The 19,912-nt window shown below is 47.7% G+C and overlaps 1 protein-coding gene across 7 annotated transcripts in view; it reads right to left on the minus strand.

Annotated features, from left to right (window-relative positions):
* Positions 1 to 6,538: 6,538 nt before the first annotated feature.
* KANK1 (KN motif and ankyrin repeat domains 1) overlaps positions 6,539 to 19,912 on the minus strand; it is a 183,969-nt gene continuing 170,595 nt past the window's right edge. For 6 of the 7 annotated variants that reach the window (XM_005874462.2, XM_014546310.1, XM_014546311.1 and 3 more), the window contains 7 exons: positions 19,367 to 19,609; positions 17,620 to 17,707; positions 14,085 to 14,304; positions 11,480 to 11,622; positions 10,604 to 10,804; positions 8,176 to 8,274; positions 6,539 to 7,577 (listed from right to left, as the gene is read on the minus strand). In XM_005874462.2, coding sequence (XP_005874524.1) covers positions 7,515 to 7,577; positions 8,176 to 8,274; positions 10,604 to 10,804; positions 11,480 to 11,622; positions 14,085 to 14,304; positions 17,620 to 17,707; positions 19,367 to 19,609 — 1,057 coding nt within the window. In that variant the 3' untranslated portion in view covers positions 6,539 to 7,514. The remainder of the gene's footprint in view (positions 7,578 to 8,175; positions 8,275 to 10,603; positions 10,805 to 11,479; positions 11,623 to 14,084; positions 14,305 to 17,619; positions 17,708 to 19,366; positions 19,610 to 19,912) is intronic. The other variant, XM_014546312.1, reaches the window with a different exon arrangement.

A 19,912-nucleotide genomic window follows, 5' to 3' on the forward strand; every position in this document is an offset into this window, starting at 1 on the left:
TGACACAGACCAGACCACACAGCAGGGGTTTAATGGCCGTCACCAAGCTTCTGGCTATTGGTGATATACTTGGTCATATATCCTAACGATGACTGAATGAAGCATGTGGGAGGACTTCATTCGTGTCCCTTGGTCATTCAACGCCGGCTGTCAATCAGGGTCAGCAAGCATACTTCCTAAAAGTGAGCCTTGTCTCTCGGAGATGAACTTAGAGGCGGGGGAGCATGTAAACAAGTGGCCTCCAGTTTCCCAGGGACACACTGATTTCTCCACCCTCTTCTTACTCCTCTCAATTCAGTCTCTGGCCCCAGAGCTATGGACAGACACTGCATGCCTCTAGGCAGGAGCTCCCTCGGGTGGGTTCCTGCTCCCATGGGCCCCTGTGGCTCCCTCACAGATGCCTCTGTCTCTCCGGCCTTGGCGTGAGCATCCAGGAGGACCGCTGCCCTGGCTCTGTACAGGGACGCACTGTGTGCCTCTGCCCGGTGGCAGCACGAGAACAGAGATGGAATTCAGAGGCAGCAGCTGAGGGCGGCTCGATGCAGCACGCCCTCCCCTCTGCCCCCCAGCCCCCCGGGGGTTTCAGAACCAGAGGGTGATTCTTAAATGAGGATTCACGAGGGAGGGAGCCGGCGCAGAGGGAGGCCCAGTGGGATTAGCATGAAGAAAGATTTTCTTTCTAAGTATAATATGTGTGTCATTTTTCTTACATGGCAGCTGTGATTAAAGTCACGTCCTCTGGCCAAATGCTAAAACCCAACTCTGGATAAGTACAGGATTAGAAACACTGGATATATTATACAAGCTGCAGAAAGACCGATCTGCCATGAAACAAGTGCACCTTTGTAAAATTTCGTTTTTAGATTGAGGAGCAAAGGGTCCACAGGAAACTGGCTCACTGTAAGGCTTCGTCACTGGAAACGGCAAACAAACGAAACCCCACAAAGAATACAAACACCAAGGATGCCAGCAGGTACTGCAGTTGGGATAAGGGAAGTCTCCTTGTAATATTTCATACTCCTTCCCCTTGAGCAACGGTTCTCAAAGTGCGGCATCTGCACCAGCAGCATCAGGGTCACACCTGGGAACTTGTGGGAAATACCAGTGCTTGGGCCTCTTCCCAGGCCTACTGAATCAGACACTCTGCGGTCTGTGTTGTCACACACCCCCGGGGGATTCTGGTGTGAACTCAAGTTTGAGAACTGCAAGTTTATGAGATACAATCTGCGTCAGAAGGTACATAGGACATGGCTATCCTCCCCAAAGAGATTTAGTCTTTAGTGCCTTAAGGCACCTATGTAACATATTACCTTCTCTCCTGGGCATCTAGGATGGGACTGACTCCCAAAGAGATTTAGTCTTTAGTGCCTTAAGGCATCTATGTAACATATGTATTACCTTCTCTCCTGGGCATCTAGGATGGGACTGACACAGACCATCCTCGGGAAAATTAAGAAAAGCATCATTCACCCAGCCAGTGTGGCTCAGTGATTGAGCACCAACCTATGAACTAGGAGGTACAGTTCCATTCCCGGTCAGGACACATGCCCAGGGTTGCAGACTTGATCCCCTGTAGTGGGTGTGCAGGAGGCAGCTGATCAATGATTCTTTCTCATCATTGATGTTTCTATCTCCCTCTCTGTCTCCCTTCCTCTCTGATATCAATAAAAATATCTTTTAAAAAAGAAAAGCATTATTCAAATACTCTCCCATGTTCTGTGACTGAGTCTCCACTGGCAACGCCCTTGCTGGCCACGAATCAGCATCTAAGCCACCTGGTTACAGCAGCACCCACTTTCTATACCAATAAAGAAAACCTAAGCTATGCTGTGGCAACAAACCTCTTGCAGACGTCCCTACCTTATCATGATAAAGGTTTATTTCTTGCCCCCAATACACCTGGTAACACAGGTCAGCAAGGGAACTCTACTCGTCACTCAGGAACCCAGGCTGATGGGGAAGAGGAGATGCCAGGCCTAACTTCCAAAGCAGGGGAGCAGCACCCAGAAGAGGACGCGAGTGCCTGAGAACAGCCCGAGTGACCACTGTACAAGGTTACGCCTGGGCCCCGGTAGCATCGGATGCAACGCTGCATGTTAACAGTAAAGAAAAGGCAAGGCCACGGCTTCTCCGTTTTATAGTCACTGCCTCTTTGTTCCCACTGATCTTCAAATCAACAAAATCTATACCGTCCCCCCACGGTCTTTTTTGACCAAACTTTTTCATTCTTTATATTTTAAAAAATGAAGTTAATATACACACAGGAAAGTGCACAAATCCTGAGGATACAGCCTGATGAGTTACCACAAAGTGGACATGGCAGTGTAGCTACCTCAAGGCTAAGAAATGGACAGTCATCGGGCACTCAGCAGCCCCTCAGGCTCCCTCCCAGCCATCTCCTCCCCCCTTCCTAACGGTAACACTCTCCTGATTTCCAACATCACGCTTCAATTATTTTTTTACACACATGCATTCGACTAGCATGTATCCGCCAGGCAGCAAGACTTCCCAGCCCTGGCAGGTGGTGTGACAAACCCAAGCACAGGAGCCGATCTCTGTGAGCTGCCCGGAGGAAGACTGGCTTTCGGGGGTGGGGGGTGGGGTAACACGTTTTGGACGGGGTTGGGCCATGAGCTCTCCGAACTCTCAGGGACTCAACCAATTTAGTGAATATTATCTTTATTACCTGTTTACTTGCGCACATTCCGTACTTCCTACCAGGGCAGATGCCATCATAGCTAGAATCGCTGCCGCCTGACAGATGACGAATAAGTGACCCGCCCAGTCGCCACTGCGTCTCCCACAGCCAACCTTTCCAGCGTTGAACACAAGTTGTTTTCTCTCTCCCTTTTGTATAGCCTCGCCCTTCCAGGTGGGTCTAGGGCTGGGTTAACTGGTTGGGGAATGAGGAACAAGTGAAATTTATTTTGGCCCAAATACAAGATTGGCATTTGGTTTTAGGGATATTCCTGTGCAGCTTCCATGATCTGAAAATTAGGAATATAGTTCCCATTTTCTTGCCTATTAACTGATCAAAGGTCTTCATGGAGAGACAGTGGGCAGTTGGTTTCCTAAAATGCCGGCTTCTCCCCAAATGTCTTCAAAATCAGACATATCAGTGCAGGCACGCGCTCATAAACATGGTGCTTTGCTTTCCTGCCTCTATAAAATCCCTGCTGGCATTCGGGCCCCATGTCCTGGGACACCATTAGAAGTGCTAAGTCCATCTGTCACATTGAGGGCTGACCGTCACTCAAAAAAAAAATGGCCAGGACTCTGGTGGGTGGGCAGAGTGTGTGCAGCTCTGGAACACTGTGGCCAACCACTCGGCCACATCCTTTGTGGTCATCATCTTCAGCAAGATGTGCCTTAAATATACTTTTATAGTCAGCTGGCTTCCAAATGACAGCCATGCTAAGTAAGCACGGAGTTACCATATGATTAGTAATTTCCTCATGGCACAAAGGAGAACGAAATAGTCTCTGGCTAAGGCCGGGGCTTTAAAAAAAAAACCAAAACTGCGCTTTCAGTAAAAAATAGAAAACTGTCTTTATTCCAAAGCCAGAGCACCAAAACTGCGCTTTCAGTAAAAAATAAAAAAAAATAGAAAACTGTCTTTATTCCAAAGCCAGAGCAACAGGTCACAGCCTTCTTCCTGTGCAGGAACATTGCTGCTTCACAAGGAAGTGGGGAAGGAAAAGATTAACAGGAAAATATTCCCAGAGCTGACTGCCTGCTCAGCTGCTGTCACTCATGTACTGAGCTGCCCCCACCTCCCTCCCCCATAAACACACACAGATGGATCCGTGGCAGCAGGTTCCCGGCCTTTTAGAAATTACTTCTCCAGGCCCCACCCTGCCTACCTTGTTTAGAAAAGAACTTAAGGGTAGTGTTCTCATAATTTAGGAGTAATAAATTCTCAGCGTGCACCAAAGGTCACACTGAGAAACACCAGGGATGCTCCTTAAAGATTCCCAGACCTAAGAAGCAGATCTGCAGGGTGGGGCCCGGAATTTGTATGCCCACCAGCTCCCTCCGGAGACACCTATGCATGCTGTGAAGGGAGAAGCTCACACCAAGTGTCACAGAAATAAAGGTATCTCCGCTTGCAACCGGCTTCCCCCTCAAAGGGACCCATGAGCATTTAAAGAAAGATTACGGCTCATCTGTTTATTATTTCCCTTGAGGGGAAAATTGCAGTTTTCTTACCTGATTCTGTCTGCAAGGATTAACACGTATCTGCAGTATTTCAGTGTTATATAAGTCAGGGGTAAAACTGTGCTCATGGGAGTATCAAAAATTACTGATAGGGACCCAACATGTCATTTATTGTGGGGATAGTGCTAGATAGTGTGTTGGGGGTAACTTTCTCCAGAAGCAAGGCCCACCACTGCAATAAGTATAGGGTTTAGTCCTAACAGCAGGACAAGTTGTCAGTTTTACTTAACATTAAAGTCTCAAAGTTCCCATTGCTCTATTCCTTGAGTCTTGGGGTGAACTCTGGCCTTCAGCTTCTTTTTTTTTAAACCCTCACCTGAAGATATGTTTATTGATTTTAGAGAGGGTGGGGAAACATCAGAGAGAGAGAGAAATGTTAACTGGTTGCCACCTGTACCCACCTCAACTGGGGATCGAACCCACAACTTAGGTAAGTGCCCTGACTGGGAATTGAACCTGCAAACCCTTGGTGCATGGGATGACCCTCCAACCAACTGAGCTACCCAGCCAGGGCTGGCCTTCAGCTTCTTAATTTCCAGGGCAAGGGTGTCTGGAAAACTGGCTTTTCCATAAAGCTGGAAAATAAAATCAGGTCTCTCCAGCCCTCTGCCAGCCTCTCTTGGGGGACCTTGCCCAAGCGTCCCCCCACAAACCCCTTTCTGTATTTGTGCCTCAATAAATTGCAGCTGTGCCAACGGGGAGACTCAGGCTGGTTAATACAGTGTGCCAAGATCCCGTGATAAAAAGCATTCAAAGTGCCCAGTGTTAGCAGAGCAAACAAGGCCCAAGGCAGCAGACAGGCAGCAGACATTACCCAGAAGCTAGATGTGTACTGAAGAAGACCTCACTCCGCGGCAGAACAAGCACTCGTTTTCTTTTTGCAAAATTTAGCACAAGAAGTCTGAAATGCAGCACACAGATGTAGGAATTCATTTTCTCCGGCACCGACAAAATCGCCTTCCTTTCTCAAATGCAACAGAGAAAATTCTCAGGATCACAAACCACCTGAGATACAGGCCTCCTTGCTCAAAAGGCAGGCCAGGCCGTTAAGAGGCAGGAAACTCACAGCCCCACTTTTCTTCAAACACAAACGCTCTCCTGCTTTAATTTGCTGTGCGACTTCAGATCTGACGGAACTTGGCCTTAAATAACTATCTGAACCGAAGTGTAGCCCAAATCCCAGAGCTGGCGGATCTGTCCCAGGAGGGAAAGAGATGCTTGTGACCCCGGCACCTGTGGCCTCATTTTCATGCTGCATGGAAGAGAACGGCCCTTCTGCCCAGAGGCCCCGGCGTGAACTGAGCCGTCCCTGTTACCGCCCCGCATTGGCCTGAATTGCCAGCAATGTTTCTCTAGCGCCTCCAAAATTCTTCTCTCCAAGGTGCCAACGCCTGAGCTCGTGAAAGCAGGCTGTCCAGTGCAAGCACAGTGATGACACACACCTGATGGAAAACTCTAGTCTCTGGCCTTATTCTTGAGCTCAGTGATGAATGAACAAAAGAAAGGAAGGAAGGAGAGGAAGAAGGAAAATAAAGGTTGAAGAAAAGCCTCAGTGATCGTTTTGCGATGCACCTGGCTCTCACGGATGACCTGGGTTAAAAACCCACCACCAGCCACTCTGCCCAAACACCTCATGTGCATTCTGGCCACCACGCCTCTTCATTCGAATCCAGTGGTTCTCAACCTTCTGGCCCTTTAAATACAGTTCCTCACGTTGTGACCCAACCATAAAATTATTTTCGTTGCTAATTCATAACTGTAATGTTGCTACTGTTATGAATCGTAATGTAAATATCTGATATGCAAGATGGTCTTAGGCGACCCCTGTGAAAGGGTCGTTCGACCGCCAAAGGGGTCGCGACCCACAGGTTGAGAACCGCTGCTCTAATCAGATGGACTCGAGCGCCGTGACTTTTTAGAAAGGACTTGGAAACAGGTGCTGCCGGGCCATCAGCTGTCTGAAATAAAAAGCCCGCCTGGCTCCGTCTCTCCTTTCCTATCGTCACGGGTTTCCACCGGACTCGGAACCAAGGTGTGCTGCTTCTGCACGTGAGAAGAGCGAGCTCACCGGCTCCCCTTGGAGATTACCTGTCTGGTGAACTGCTTGCCTAACGAGGTCTTAAATTTCAGACTCGTGACGTGCAACCTGAGTGCTGAGCAGAGCTGTGGCGCTCTCAGAAGGTGTCTTTTGTTGTCGGAGTGCACGACCGGCAGGCCGGGCGCTCGGCCTCCCCGTGCAATCCGTCAGCTGGTGCTGCCACTGCTGCAAGTCAATCGCATCGGGCACACAGCTGTCAGAGATGAAGCAGGGACAAGCAGAGAGCTTAATGAAATTTTATTTTGAAAATATGGCAAGAGTCTAAGGCACTTCAAACATTTAAATACATATAAGACCATGGTAAGTGTGACATGGTATAAAGGAATCCATAAATAACGTGGAGAACTACGCCATGTTTCTCTAGAGGCGAATATATAGCCAATTCCTCTAACACAATTCAACCTTTATCATCAGGTAATAGAGTTGTGCAATTATTAATAAAAAAATATGGTACTGTTACATGTAGTTCTTCATGTCTTTTATTACCATGGAATATAAAAGTTGAAAATACTGTGTCACTTTCATATAGATACCTTTTATATAAAAAGTCATATAATACATCCACCGAGATAAAACCAACTGAAAAGATTTCCTTTTGTACGTGTTATACTTTTTTAAGAGTTCCATCTTTTCATTTTAACCCAGAAACCTACCAGCCCAGGCCCAAGTTGCTGATGACCAAAGTCACCTCAACTTGCTTTAGAATAATACAGACAAAAAAACATCAACAAAACCATCCTGGAATGGAATTTCTGAAGAGCTTTCCAATCGTTCCACGCCAGTCAATATAAACACTGGAGGAGAAATTGGAAACATTGTGCCAGTGAGAACCTGACACTCTCAGCAGGGGTGGTGGGGGCGGGTGGAGAGAAGGCGCAGAAGTTGCCTGCTCAGGTCAGGTGACAGTTTCCTACGACTGTTCATAACGGAGCAGAGACTCAACAGCGACAGCGACTGGGGTCAAGTGTGCCCTCCACAGAGGGAAGATGGCCGGGAGGGAGGCGGTGGGTGCCTGCCGGCAATCTCTTGCTGGCTCAGCTTCCACCGTGACAGCTTCCAGCCTTCGGTCCTTGGCCTTTTGCGTCCTGTTTGCTGGTGAGCTCAGGCACAATATGCATACATTCAGTATCTGTCACCCCAACAGGAACAGTTAGCAGCTTAATGGTGGCATGTAAATGGATGGCTATTTGTACATAAATCAATCAAAAGAACCTCGGTGGGTGGGACCAGGAGATGTCTTCCTTCCAAGCCGAGGGGTGCCCTAGAGTCCAGGAAAGGAAAAAAAATGGGGGTTAGTATGTGACCTCAGGCAGGTGTGTCCTCTGTGACATAGGAACTCGGACCACCATGGTTGACAACCACTGGTGAGCCAGAGCCAGAGCGGGAGCTGGAACACAGAACACAGGTCCGCCAGCAGGAGGCGCTCAGGAGCCAGCTGAGCTCAGCAGTGCTGTGACCAGCTGTCCCTGGGAAGGCGACTTCCTGCTAAGAGTGGATTCTGGGACCACAGGTTGCTATTCACACTATCTGCATTACAAGAAATGGCGGGAGCATGGCGATATGTGTTAGTTGGCTGGGAATGTGCCATTTGAATAATTCTGCCCAGAATAAGCCCTTCATGTGAGGGTGTGAGAGTGTGTGTCCCCTGAGGACAAGCAGGGGTCCCTTCTCCGCTGTGCTAACCATTAGCACTCCTGGCCTTCTGGGTCGGGGTAAAAGTGATGGAGTCTTAGGTTCCAGGCTAAAACTTCCATTTTCAGAATCCTCAGAAAACTCCCTCTCGTCAACTCCCAGAGGAAGGGGCCCACCTGTCTGGTGGATTTCAGCCTGCTAACAAATGCCAAACGCACAACACTGACCGGAGACTGGGCTTTGGCGAAGTTGACGTGGGCATAGAGGAGGACGGCGATGTCCTTGTGTCCTGCTTCCAGAGCGATCGAAAGTGCGGTGCTGCCATCCTTAAAGATGAAAAGAATGAGCCAGGTTGGATTTCTCAGACGTCCAGACAGCCAGAGGTAACAAAACAAAACACCCTCCAGTAACTGACATGGTCCCCCAAATCTAGCCATTGGTTCAGTCCTTTAAAAGGGAACTTTTCTGAACCTTGACGTGCTAAGCTCTACGAATACAAGGACGAATGAGGCACAGTCCGCACCCTAAGGAAATCACAGTCAACAGGACAGTCACCCGTTCCCCTGTCTTTGCCTCACAGTGGTTAGTGTACAGGCCTGCACACTGTGGGCCCTGGACAATGTAGGCTGCCCATGGAGAAGTCTCATTCAATCACTGTGCCCACCAGCGGGGGACAGTAGGAGATGGAGGTAGAAACATATTTTAATATTTTTCCCCCCTTGTAATTACAAATGAGCAGCAGGCATGTACCATGGTGTATGTGTTGACATCTTGCCTAAGGTCTCTTAATTTTCCTCTTGGGGATAGAGCTGGTCCTGCATCCCTAACCACCCTGTGGGATGTGTGAGTAACATCAATGCAGAAGCACTGAATCCTGCTGGCTTGCAGCCATGTATCTTATGGGGTCCTGGCTGTGTGGCTCAAGTGGTTAGAGTGACATCCAGATATGCCAAGATTGCAGGTTTGATTCCTGATCAGGGCACATACAAGAATCAACCAATGAACGTACAAATAAGTGGAATAACAAGTTGATGGCTCTCTCTCTCTCTCTCTCTCCCTCCATCCCTCCCTCCCCTCTTCCTCCTTCCCCACTCTCTAAACTCAATAAAAGTAATTTTTAAAAAAGAAATGTATCTTATGGAAATATGTGGAAAACACTACATATGGGAAAGAAAAATTATCAGTAAAATGTTTGGTTTCTATTAAAACTGCAGGGATTTAGATGGATATAAAAGAGCATCAAGGCAAAAAACACCACAACTTAGTTTCTGTCTAGGATTGGAATAAAGATGCCTCCCACTCCCTTAAGGATGAGGAAGTAGACGATTAGCTGGTGACCAGGATGTCTGGAAGTCACTGTGGCTCTAGGGCAGGGGTGGGCAAACTTTTTGACTCGAGGGCCACAATGGGTTCTTAAACTGGACCGGAGGGCCGGAACAAAAGCATGGATGGAGTGTTTGTGTGAACTAATATAAATTCAAAGTAAACATCATTACATAAAAGGGTATTTTATTCATTTCAAACGGGCGGGATCCGGCCCTTGGCTGTAGTTTGCCCACAGCTGCTCTAGGGCCTCGTATTACTACACCCACAAGCCATTCTTTGCTGAAAGAGAGTAGAAGCAAAAGCCAACCAACAAAAACCAAGACACACGGAACAGTGTTCTTGAGGGAACAGGTTGGAAATGCTCCCTCTGCTCGGGCGGAGGTGAGGGAATGAGGCGGGACTGCGGTTCCGCTCCTGTGCAGCCACCGCGCCTGCCAATCCCCGCACTGGCTGCTCTTCCTGCTGCCTGGGGCCCACCGGGACCTGAGGTTCAGTGCGAAGAAGGATGTTTTTTCCCCTCTCACTTTTTAGTGTTTCCAGTTAGAGGAAGCTCTGGTCCCAACCTGTGCTCCACAGAGATAAACTTTTCAAAACAGAGCCAACCCAGCCCGACCTCTCTGACCTCTGGCCCTTTCAACCCTGTCACCACCCACATGTTAGTTCCTATGAGAGAAGCAGCTTTCCTTAGGAGGCTCCCAGTCAAGGGTTATCTGGGAGGGGGGACAGCTTAGCACCTGCGAGAGGAGATTAGAACGGTGCTGATGGACCAGCCCAAGCAGGAGTGGAAAGATGTGAAGGGAGCCAAGACCGGCCGGCTCCCCTGGCTGACGCAACGTCACTCCCGTGGGCCCTGGTGACGGGCACACTTGCCTTTACTTCATTTTCCTGGGAAAGTGTTTAACTGTAGTAATAACGGTTCTAGTTACCCAATAACCCCAACTGGTAGTGGCTGGCAATCCGGATTTCCAAATGGAATGGGGACCTGGTCCTCTCAGTGGACTTAGAAGTGCCTACATCTGATTCTGTATTGTAAATCTGTTCATTCCCCTTTAATAGGCTGGTTCTCGTGCCTGCCCAGCACCTCCTTCCTTTAGTAAATTTGGGGGTGAGGTCCATTTATCACTCGGCCTTTGGCTTTAGTTAATGGAGTATTAGTTGGCACACAATAAATGCTGCCAAGCTGGGCCATGAAGAGAGGTGGCCTGGGTGGCAACACAAATCCTCAAGGAGAATCAAGGAGGATTTGTTTTCTGCCCCCGGCCAAGCAGCACTCACAGAGCTCCACCCCCCCCTGGCCTTGTGGGCCCCCGGCCCCAGGGAGACGCTCACGTTGTCCTCCAGATGGCCGTTGCAGCCGGGCTGGGCCAGCAGCAGCTTGACGATCTCCACGTGCCCGTGCTCGCTGGCACACATCAGGGCGGTGGAACCCTCATCGTCCTGGATGTTCACGTCAGCACCGCAGGCCAGCAGGCCCTTCACCATGTCTATCCGCCCATGGCTGACCGCCAGCATGAGGGCTGTCTGTCCTGCCTGCGCAGAGAAATGGCAGTGAACTTCAGAAGTGCATACCGGGCCGGCAGGGTGTGGCCTATGGGGGGGGGGGCTGTGCTAAAAAATGTGCTGGGGGTGAGGAGCGGGGGGTGGAGTGGGGGAGAGGAGGGAGTGTGGTGACAGAGGGGAAAAAATGGACGTGGAAGCATTCGGGTGGAGGCAGGCATGGAGCAATCAGCTTCTCATGAGCGATGAGCTAAGTTAATATGTTAGATCATAACGTATCGAGTCACTTTTTCCCTTTAGCCTGGAGACTCTGTCTCATTATATCAAGGAGCTGGAAAGTCAGCAGATGGTTAACCATGTCAAACTATGAACACATCTGAACTAGGGGCACCCGGCATGCAGACACTAGTCACCTGGTCGATGCAGGGACTCGCAGTCACCGATACGCAGGCTGACCTACAGTTTCCGTGCACACGGCTCCAAACAGAGGCAAAGGACGGAGAAGTTTCCAGTGGGAAGTTTAGGCCAGTATTTCATTGTGCGCTTGGTTGTCTAGGGGTCGTCTAGGGCTGCCAGGTGGCCACGTGGACTCGGGGCTGGGCCAGTGAGTGAGTGCTCAGTGGTGGGAGGGGGTGTGGGAAGCCGTGCAGGTCAGAGCTGTGCTAGCAAGCACGGACACGAACGAGCCTGGGAAGAAAGTGCGCTCACCTGGCTAGCTTTGGCGTTCACATCCCCACAGCCAAAGAGTTCCTCCACCACCCGCATGTCCTTCTCCGCTTCCACGGCGGCCAGGGCTGCCAGCATGATGGGGGTGTAGCCCGCCTTGTTCTGGTGATCCACGTTGCACACGTCTGCAGCGACAGGAGTCTTGTTTAGGGACAATTCATCTCCTAATAGGAACTGAAGGTATGGTGTTTGGAAGAACCCAATGACAAGTACAGGAGTGACTTGGAAGGAAATGTGAGGGATGTTTTTATGTCACACAAAAAAATTATTATTTTTATTTCATGAGGCCAGGAGCTACAATGAGCTTTCAGAACATGTCTTGTTTGCAACTGGCAGCCGAACTGGAATCGCATGGCTGTCTGGGAGGTTATTTCTAAGGAATGGTTGCTGTGAAGGATAAACTATAATGTGGCGATTGGACATTGATCTGTGTTTAGGAAATCACTGTTGTGGAGTGAAGAAGGCAGTGAGAGCTACAAGTGACAAGGATCTGTAAAGGATTGTGTACGGAATCTGAATATGAAACCACGACTCATTCTCCGGCCCAGGCTTTACTCATCAGACGTGTGTGAGGCCCTTAGAAGCATAATTTCAATCACACGACACCTACTCCGGGAATTGTGGTCTGAGAGCAAATGCAGTCAAGTCCCAAACTGCCAGGGACTAAGAGACCCTATAAACCAGACCTTTCCTATTCCTATAATTACTAAGAGGTCTTCTGGGGTGACATTATCCTCCAGGCCTTTTAAATTCCTTCCGCACTAATAAAATGAAAGGAATGGAGGATGCAGGAAAGACACTTGTGTGTGACCAAATGCAGTTAAAATGTTAGGCTGTTTCCATCACATGGAGGAGGTACCATGAGGACGTTCCCTGAGTTCTGAAACAACTGTACACCAGGGACATCTGGCATCTACAATAGTGCATATTTTTTAATGTAGGAAAGGAAAAGGCTGTGTGATGGAGAAGCGGGTGAGCAGACGTGCTCTGTGAGGCTCCTCAGCATCTGTGACGTTCAGTTCAAACACACTTTATGGAGCCACAATCTCAGCCTATAATGGTGATCAGTCAAAAGTAAATCCAGCCCAGCCACACGGTGTGGTTCAGTGGTTGAGCGTCAACCCATGAACCCAGAGGTCACTGGTTTGATTCCCGGTCACATGCCCAGGTTGAGGGCTGCATGCCCAGTAGGGGGCCTACAGGAGGCAGCTGATCGATGATTCTATCCTTTTCCCTCCTCTCTCTCTAAAATCAATAAAAACATATATATATCAGAAAAGTGATTAACCAAAGGCATCCAACAATAGAATTAACTAAAATCACTTAATTTACCAAAATATCTTATCCGCACAAAATATCCAAGGCTAGGTTGAATCATCACTTTCAGGAGTAATCCTGTTTTTTGCTTTCCTGGATATTGTCCACTTCTCTGTTTAAACAATAACTAGGGCTGACAGTATCACCAGCTCTGTTTACGGTCTGGAAAGCCTGAAGGGAAGGCGGCTTGGAATTCCTTCCTGAAACACGGAAGCAGTTTTATCCTAACATGGCCCCTACGCCGGGAACAAGCAAGCTTTGAAGAGAAAAGTGGACAAATCTGCCTGGTTTCTTCCCTGCATTAATCCAACATCCACAAAACAGAGCAGAAAAAGTTGGGCTGCTGGGTCAAGCAGTAGCATAGGAAAACCGGGCAACTTTACAGTCATTTTCTAAATCAGCTGTCCACACTGTGTGTTCATTAATGACACCGAGGCACTGTGAACTCTGTGTCAGCCACATCACAGAAGTGGAAATAGGGATTTCAAAAATAAATCAAAATGAGCCTGGGGGGCGGGGGACAAAATGGGGGGGAATCTGCAATAGTGTCAACAATAAAATAAATAAATAATAAACATATACATCAAAATGCTTTGGGAACTATATGTACCACTGGGCTGCTCCATTTGAATAACAAGTTGAAAGCTCAGAATTTCTCAAAGGGGACCCTTCTATGTAGCAGCACCCCCTCGCTTCCTCTTTAATACATCCATTGGCAATAGTCTGAGATGTCAAGTTCCGGTTATAAACCAGAATCTCCACAATTCTCACGACTATGGTTCAGATTCAGGAGTAACACTTCCTTCGCTCTATGCTGATTTTCCAATAACTGGGTGTATTTTGGCGGAAACGTGGATGATTCTACATAATCTATCACAGTGCCTTTGCTTGGTCCCCACACACCTCCCTGAGCCAGTTGGCTGGAGGTCGTGGAGCAAGGACAGAGGGAGCAGCCCAGCCTCCTGGGAGCCAACCCGCTGCCCTTGCACGACTCCAGCAGCGGGAACGGCGGCCCAGGGATGCCCTTCGCTCACCACTCGCTCGCATGCAGCTGAACTGCAGCAAGAATATCCTCCAAACCTCCGCTCGACACAGATCTGGAGTCTGTCACCCTGTTTCGTTTCCGCGCCACGCCTCCCACGAGGAGTCAGGCGCTGCCTGCCTCACCATGTGGAGGAGCAATGGGGAGGATTGCAGGATGGCACAGCATGGAGGCGCTGACCAAGCACCCCGGGTGGGTGCTGTGAGAGAGGAGCCCGCGGCCACGTACCCGCGTCCAGGAGCAGCTTGACGATCTCGAAGTTGGAGTGCGACACGCTGTAGTGCAGGGCCGTGTTGCCGTTGCCGTCTGCCATGTTGATGACATGGCGCAGGACCTCGGGGGACACGGCTGCGAAGGCCGCCAGGTAGTCCCCCACCATGGCCGGGACCGCCGATTTCTGGCTGGACACGCGGAACCACTCGTGCTGCAGGGTGTTCAGGCAGAACCGCTGCCAAAACACCAGGCGAGGCCGTTAGTGCTTCTATTTATAGACTCCCTGGGACCCAGCTGGAAGCCCAAGGAACCAGCCTTGTATGGCCAAAGCCCATGCCGTTAGCACTGGCCACAGAAACAACAGAGAAACCCAGAGCCCCGAGAGAGGCCTCAACTTCCACATGGATCATCATCCCTCCTGATTCTAAACTCAAACATATTCTGACTTCTCTAAGAGGCCACAGAGCCCTGTACGAGAGTTCACATTCTGGCTCTGCTCCATAGGGGCTGTTTAAGACCCTGGGGAAGACACTCATCCTGTGCCTCAGTGTCCTCGTCTGCAAAATGGGGACAATAAACATACCTTCCCTCCACAGTGTTGGTGGCGAGAATGACTGAAGCAATACAGGTAAAACTCTGAGGCCTGGCTCTAGTTATTACGGAACTATGAACATTATGCAGTTATGCTGGCCGTGCAAATGACTTTCATAGTAATTGGGACAGAAGGAATTACTTAACCCACACTTAATTATGCTGCTCAGCTCCTTCAACATCTCCACAGCGTGAGGCTGGGAGACCATAAGCACGTAGCCAGCTCAATCCCCACGCCAATATTAAAGACATGTTCAGTCACAGAAAGGGAGGAAAAAGCAGATCTGGGACAAATTACATTTCCCAGGAGGATCATCTGCTTTTGGTCATCAGCCCCACTCGCCTCCCCGCTTTGGGTGTGGACACATGACATGTTCTTCATGGATGAGCAGGTCAAACTTGCACCGCATGAAGTTCAAGGTAGACGGATCACAGCCAGTGCTGGTGATGGGGACAACTACACTTTTTTCACGGGCCCTCTTTCATACGAGTGTACCATTCATCTGTGCTTTGCTTCTCTTTACAAGATTAAAAATATATCAAAGAAAGATGGAAAGTCTATGTCAAAAGAAACAGAACCCAAGAAGTCCTCTTTCTATAGGAAAGTTGAGATTGTAGAGCTTCCATCTCTATCTTCTTGCCACTGATGATTCAGTTTTAGCCCATTCAACCATATTTTTGGTCACTCTTTGAAAGGGGTCGTGGCCAAGAGATAATTCTTCTATTTTTTTTTCTATTTTTCTGCTCCCTCTTTTCTTTCTTTCCCCCCCTCCCTCTTTTACATATTCAGATTTCTATTTCTTTGGCGTTATAACACGGAAGGAAGGGGAATTATGTCCTCTGGTTATCCTAGCTCTGTTACTGCTAAATATCCAGTGTCCTATAGGGTGATATGGCCCCTGACATTGTGACCATTCACATGTCCACTACTTTTCACAGCACAATACTTTAAACACTTTTGCACTAAAGAAATATTCAATGAACAAAAATGTACCGATCACGGAATGTGTGCCTGACACTATGCTTGGCAATCTGGGGTCGCAGAAATGTGAAGACTTCCCGGAAGACCACATGGCCTAGTAGGCTGAGCCAGATTAAAGAAAAAATATATTATGGCTAAAAAGTCAGGGGCCTGAAAGCACCAGTTTTAAGTTCAATTTAAACCTAGTGGGAAATAGTAACACTGTAGTGATGTTTCATGGTTTCGCTATCTGTGACCAAGGTTCAGACCGGCATTTAGTGCATCACTGATAGAGTTCAGCATGTAGTTCCATGTCCGCCCCTCGGCCAGGAATTTTATGGAGTATTTCCTTCCGTAAACATCACTGCCACGCTCCTTTCAGCACACTGACTGAATGTCAGGACTTGGCTGGCTCTGATGAAGTTTAAGTCTCCGTAGCAGCATACACAAATATGAGATGACACCATCCTTTTTTTTTTTTTTAAATACCATATACTAAGGTTATGTGATTTAGTTTGGATAAAAACAAAAGCCCTAACCGGTTTGGCTCAGTGGATAGAGTGTCGGACTGCAGACTGAAGGGTCCCAGGTTGGATTCTGGTCAAGGGCATGTACCTTGGTTGCAGGCACATCCCCAGTAGGGGGTGTGCATGAGGCAGCTGATTGATGTTTCTCTCTCATCGATGTTTCTAACTCTCTATCCCTCTCCCTTCCCCTCTGTAAAAAATCAATAAAATATATTAAAGAAAAAAAGAAACAAATATTTTAATATCCTATTAAAAACAACCACAACCACAACAACAACAAAACAAAAAAACATGAACTGTACTCAAGACAGGTATAATCTAGCCCCAGCACTAACTAGTAGCTGCCACTCTAGACAAGACTTATAATCTTTTGGGCCTCGGTTAAAGCAGGATGAACCAGAATAGAGAGGCCTCGTAGGCACACGCCCATGCACTTCTCACGCCTGTGACAGTCACCACCAGTTCTTCAGATTGTGCTTGTTGTACAGGAAGGAAATCTAGTTGCCTCTCCAAGGTTAGATAATTCCTTAAATCCCTTCTAGCCCTAACATTTTGGTTTCATAACTCTCTAATGCTGTGAGGCTTATAAATCAACTCTCGCACTAGCTGCTGACTTAAGTTAACCAGCATAAAACTTCCTATTAAATCTAATGCTAAAATGCAAAGATTCAGCTGCGCATTACTATCTAAAACAACACAAAAAACTACATTTTCTCAGCGCACTGAATAGAGCTGTCAACACGAGGGCTGATCTGACCTAGGAAAGCAGCCACACATCGACCTCACCAACGCATGAGAGGGCGACAGACTTGGCAATGGGTCGGATTCACCACTGCCACGGGAACGCGGCTCTGTCCCACATCTGCCACTCGCGCTCACTACGGCAACCATCAGCCTCTCTGCTGTTTGCTTCTGAATCTCTCAAACTGTGGGATGACGACAGTGCAGTTATTTCTAAGTTTAAAAATAGTGGCAGGCTGCATTCCACACCGGAACATAATATGCAGTTTCATAATTGAAAGGAATGCTGACCGTAGCCCAGATAGGTTTTTTCTTTAAAAAAAAACAAAAAAACAAAAAAACCCCACACATATGCTAATGTAAAAAAAATGTCTGGGATGCTGCTACCTGGATCACAAGGTTTTGTAAGTAGAAGCAGAACTTGCAGAAAGGTGCCGAGTGACTGCAATCAGCCCTGCCTTCCACGTGCAAGTATGCCTCACAGATGCACCACCCCCGGGAAAAGTACAGGGTCGAGGAGGATATGTGAGATTGGGCCTCCGGGAACGGCTCACAGTGTGACCCAGGGAGCGGGGCAGCAGGATGCTCGCCCTGCCCACACAGGCTAGAAATAGCCCGGAGGCAAGCATGCTGGCAACAACAACTCAGGGACAGGCCACAGCTGCCGTGACCAGGGTGTCCACTCAGCACTGTGCACAGACTGGGGACAGTGACTGTAGACCAGACTCACCATATCCTTGCTGGTCAAAGCTTTGGGGTCATTTATGTTATTTTTCAGTAAGTTGCATGCGGACAACATCTTTTCACTTAATTCATACCTGAAAGGGGGGAAAATAAAAAGAAAGAAGCTCACAATTGGCCATAAAAGGAAAGGCATTTTTATCTCAAACTCTGTAACACTTTAACAGACAAGAGGCCCCACGCCGAGCCAAGCTCATTGCTCGGTACAAGGTGCTTCCCTGGAGGTAGTCCAGGCGTCCCTAGCTGGCCAAGGGCTGATGCTATGATACAGAGCTAATGCCTCCAACCAGAGATCACGGCTTTTCATGAGAGTAGCTTTAGGCCTCATCAGTTTGAATTGTATGACATTATTGTAGAAGAACATTTGGATATTTTTCATTCCTTTTGTTCTGAGTTCTTAAAAGTATTTCTTATTCTTATGGGGTTGAAGAGGCCTGAATTACCACATACCCATTACACCGACCAGTAAACCACACGTCTGAACTCACATTTGGTGACCCAGGATGTGTTTGTTGAACCCACGTGAAGTGTAAACTTAAAAATCAGAGGACATATGATATATACATTATATCTCAATAAAGCTGTTAAAAAATCAGATGACAAGACATTGCGCCATTTGAAAATACTTGGACATATAAACTAAAAGTACTTACCTTGTCTTAATACAGTTAAGCTTTCACTTGCCAAATTTTAAAAAAGGTAAGCTTTCTAAAATGTTCTATTTATTACATCACATAGTGAAAAACCACACTGAAATTTCCATCTGTTCATTCTCTCTTGTTTTATAGGCACTGATGCTGTATTTACTAAATCTTTAAAATTTACTACATTTTATGTGCATGTTTCAGCCAACCAGTGTTTACTTGATATTTCAGCTGCTGTTTATGATATTTCCAAAAACCATTCTTGTAGTGTTCCCAATCACTCAGTGCACAACCAAAAATAGACTTGTGACTGGTTACATCATCTTTACAGTAAATGTGATCTTTGGTTGAGGCCAAAAAACTGTCCCTCTCACACACAACGCTCCTGTGAGAACAGTACTGAGAAGTGTATCAAGATAAATGACTAGCCATAACCGGTTTGGCTCAGTGGATAGAGCGTTGGCCTGCGGACTGAGGGGTCCCAGGTTTGATTCTGGTCAAGGGCATGTACCCTGGTTGCGGGCACATCCCCAGTAGGAGGTGTGTAGGAGGCAGCTGATCGATGTTTCTCTCTCATCGATGTTTCTAACTATCTCTCTCCCTTCCTCTCTGTAAAAAATCAATAAAATATATTTACAAAAAAAAGATAAATGACTAATGGTAAAATCTAAAACCTTAAAAGAAATGTGCTGACACAAAGCATTCTAACATGCCTTTAAATACAAGGTGAGTTGTTCAAACAATAGAAACCTTAGAGGCGCTAATAGCTCTGTGGATGGTGGCTCCAAGTACACAATTAGATGACAAATACTTAAAGTTGAAGGAAATAAAGGTGAACAAAAACATCAAGCCGTTCTCTTTGCTACTGTAAGAGATCTGAGAGTGATCACCTTCTTCTACACTGGTACTTATCAATATCATGACAAGATGTATGCATCTCTGAGGAACAGATCAAGTTTAGCTTTCCTTTGGAGATTGGAAAGACTAATAAACAAATGGATACAATTGCAAAATCTCCTAAACGGCCAACTCTATTGCCAAAGTACATTAAACGTGGGAGGGTTGAAGGGAGGGGAGGGGAATGTACCACACCTCTCTCTGATTTCCACCTTCTCAGGTTCACATTCTTGAACCTGCATTTCATCTTCCACCCCGGCGGACCTGCAACCTTCCACATCAACTGCATGGTGCCCTGCCGCCGTTCCCCGAGTGTCTTCGTCCTCCTCGTCCTCCTCCTCTTCCTCGGGAGGGTACTCAATGACATCACACTCATCCTCTGACTCGGAAGAAGAGCTTTCCTCTGAGCTGGAATCATCACTTGAAGTTGTCTCATACCTAGGCGGCAATCGGGAGTTCAGGAGATGCAAGGTGTGCCCATCAAGACCCAGTGACAGAAATGTCTATGAAGGGAACGCTGCGGACTGACTCCAGAAGTCTCACCAGTGTGTTTAGACCCTACACTAAGCATGTCAAACTTGCGACCGGTGGGCCGCATGCCTCGTTTATTTAACACGCTTGCCCTACACTGAGCAGTCCAAAGTAAGGTCTATTTAAAAGCCTGGTAGTTCTGAATAGGTTCTGACTTAAGAGGGATAACCTGCATTACCAACTGGTATCATATACCACTTGTAGGAAAAA

This window comes from Myotis brandtii, unplaced genomic scaffold, assembly GCF_000412655.1.
Source record: "Myotis brandtii unplaced genomic scaffold, ASM41265v1 scaffold44, whole genome shotgun sequence".
Lineage (NCBI taxonomy): Eukaryota > Metazoa > Chordata > Mammalia > Chiroptera > Vespertilionidae > Myotis > Myotis brandtii.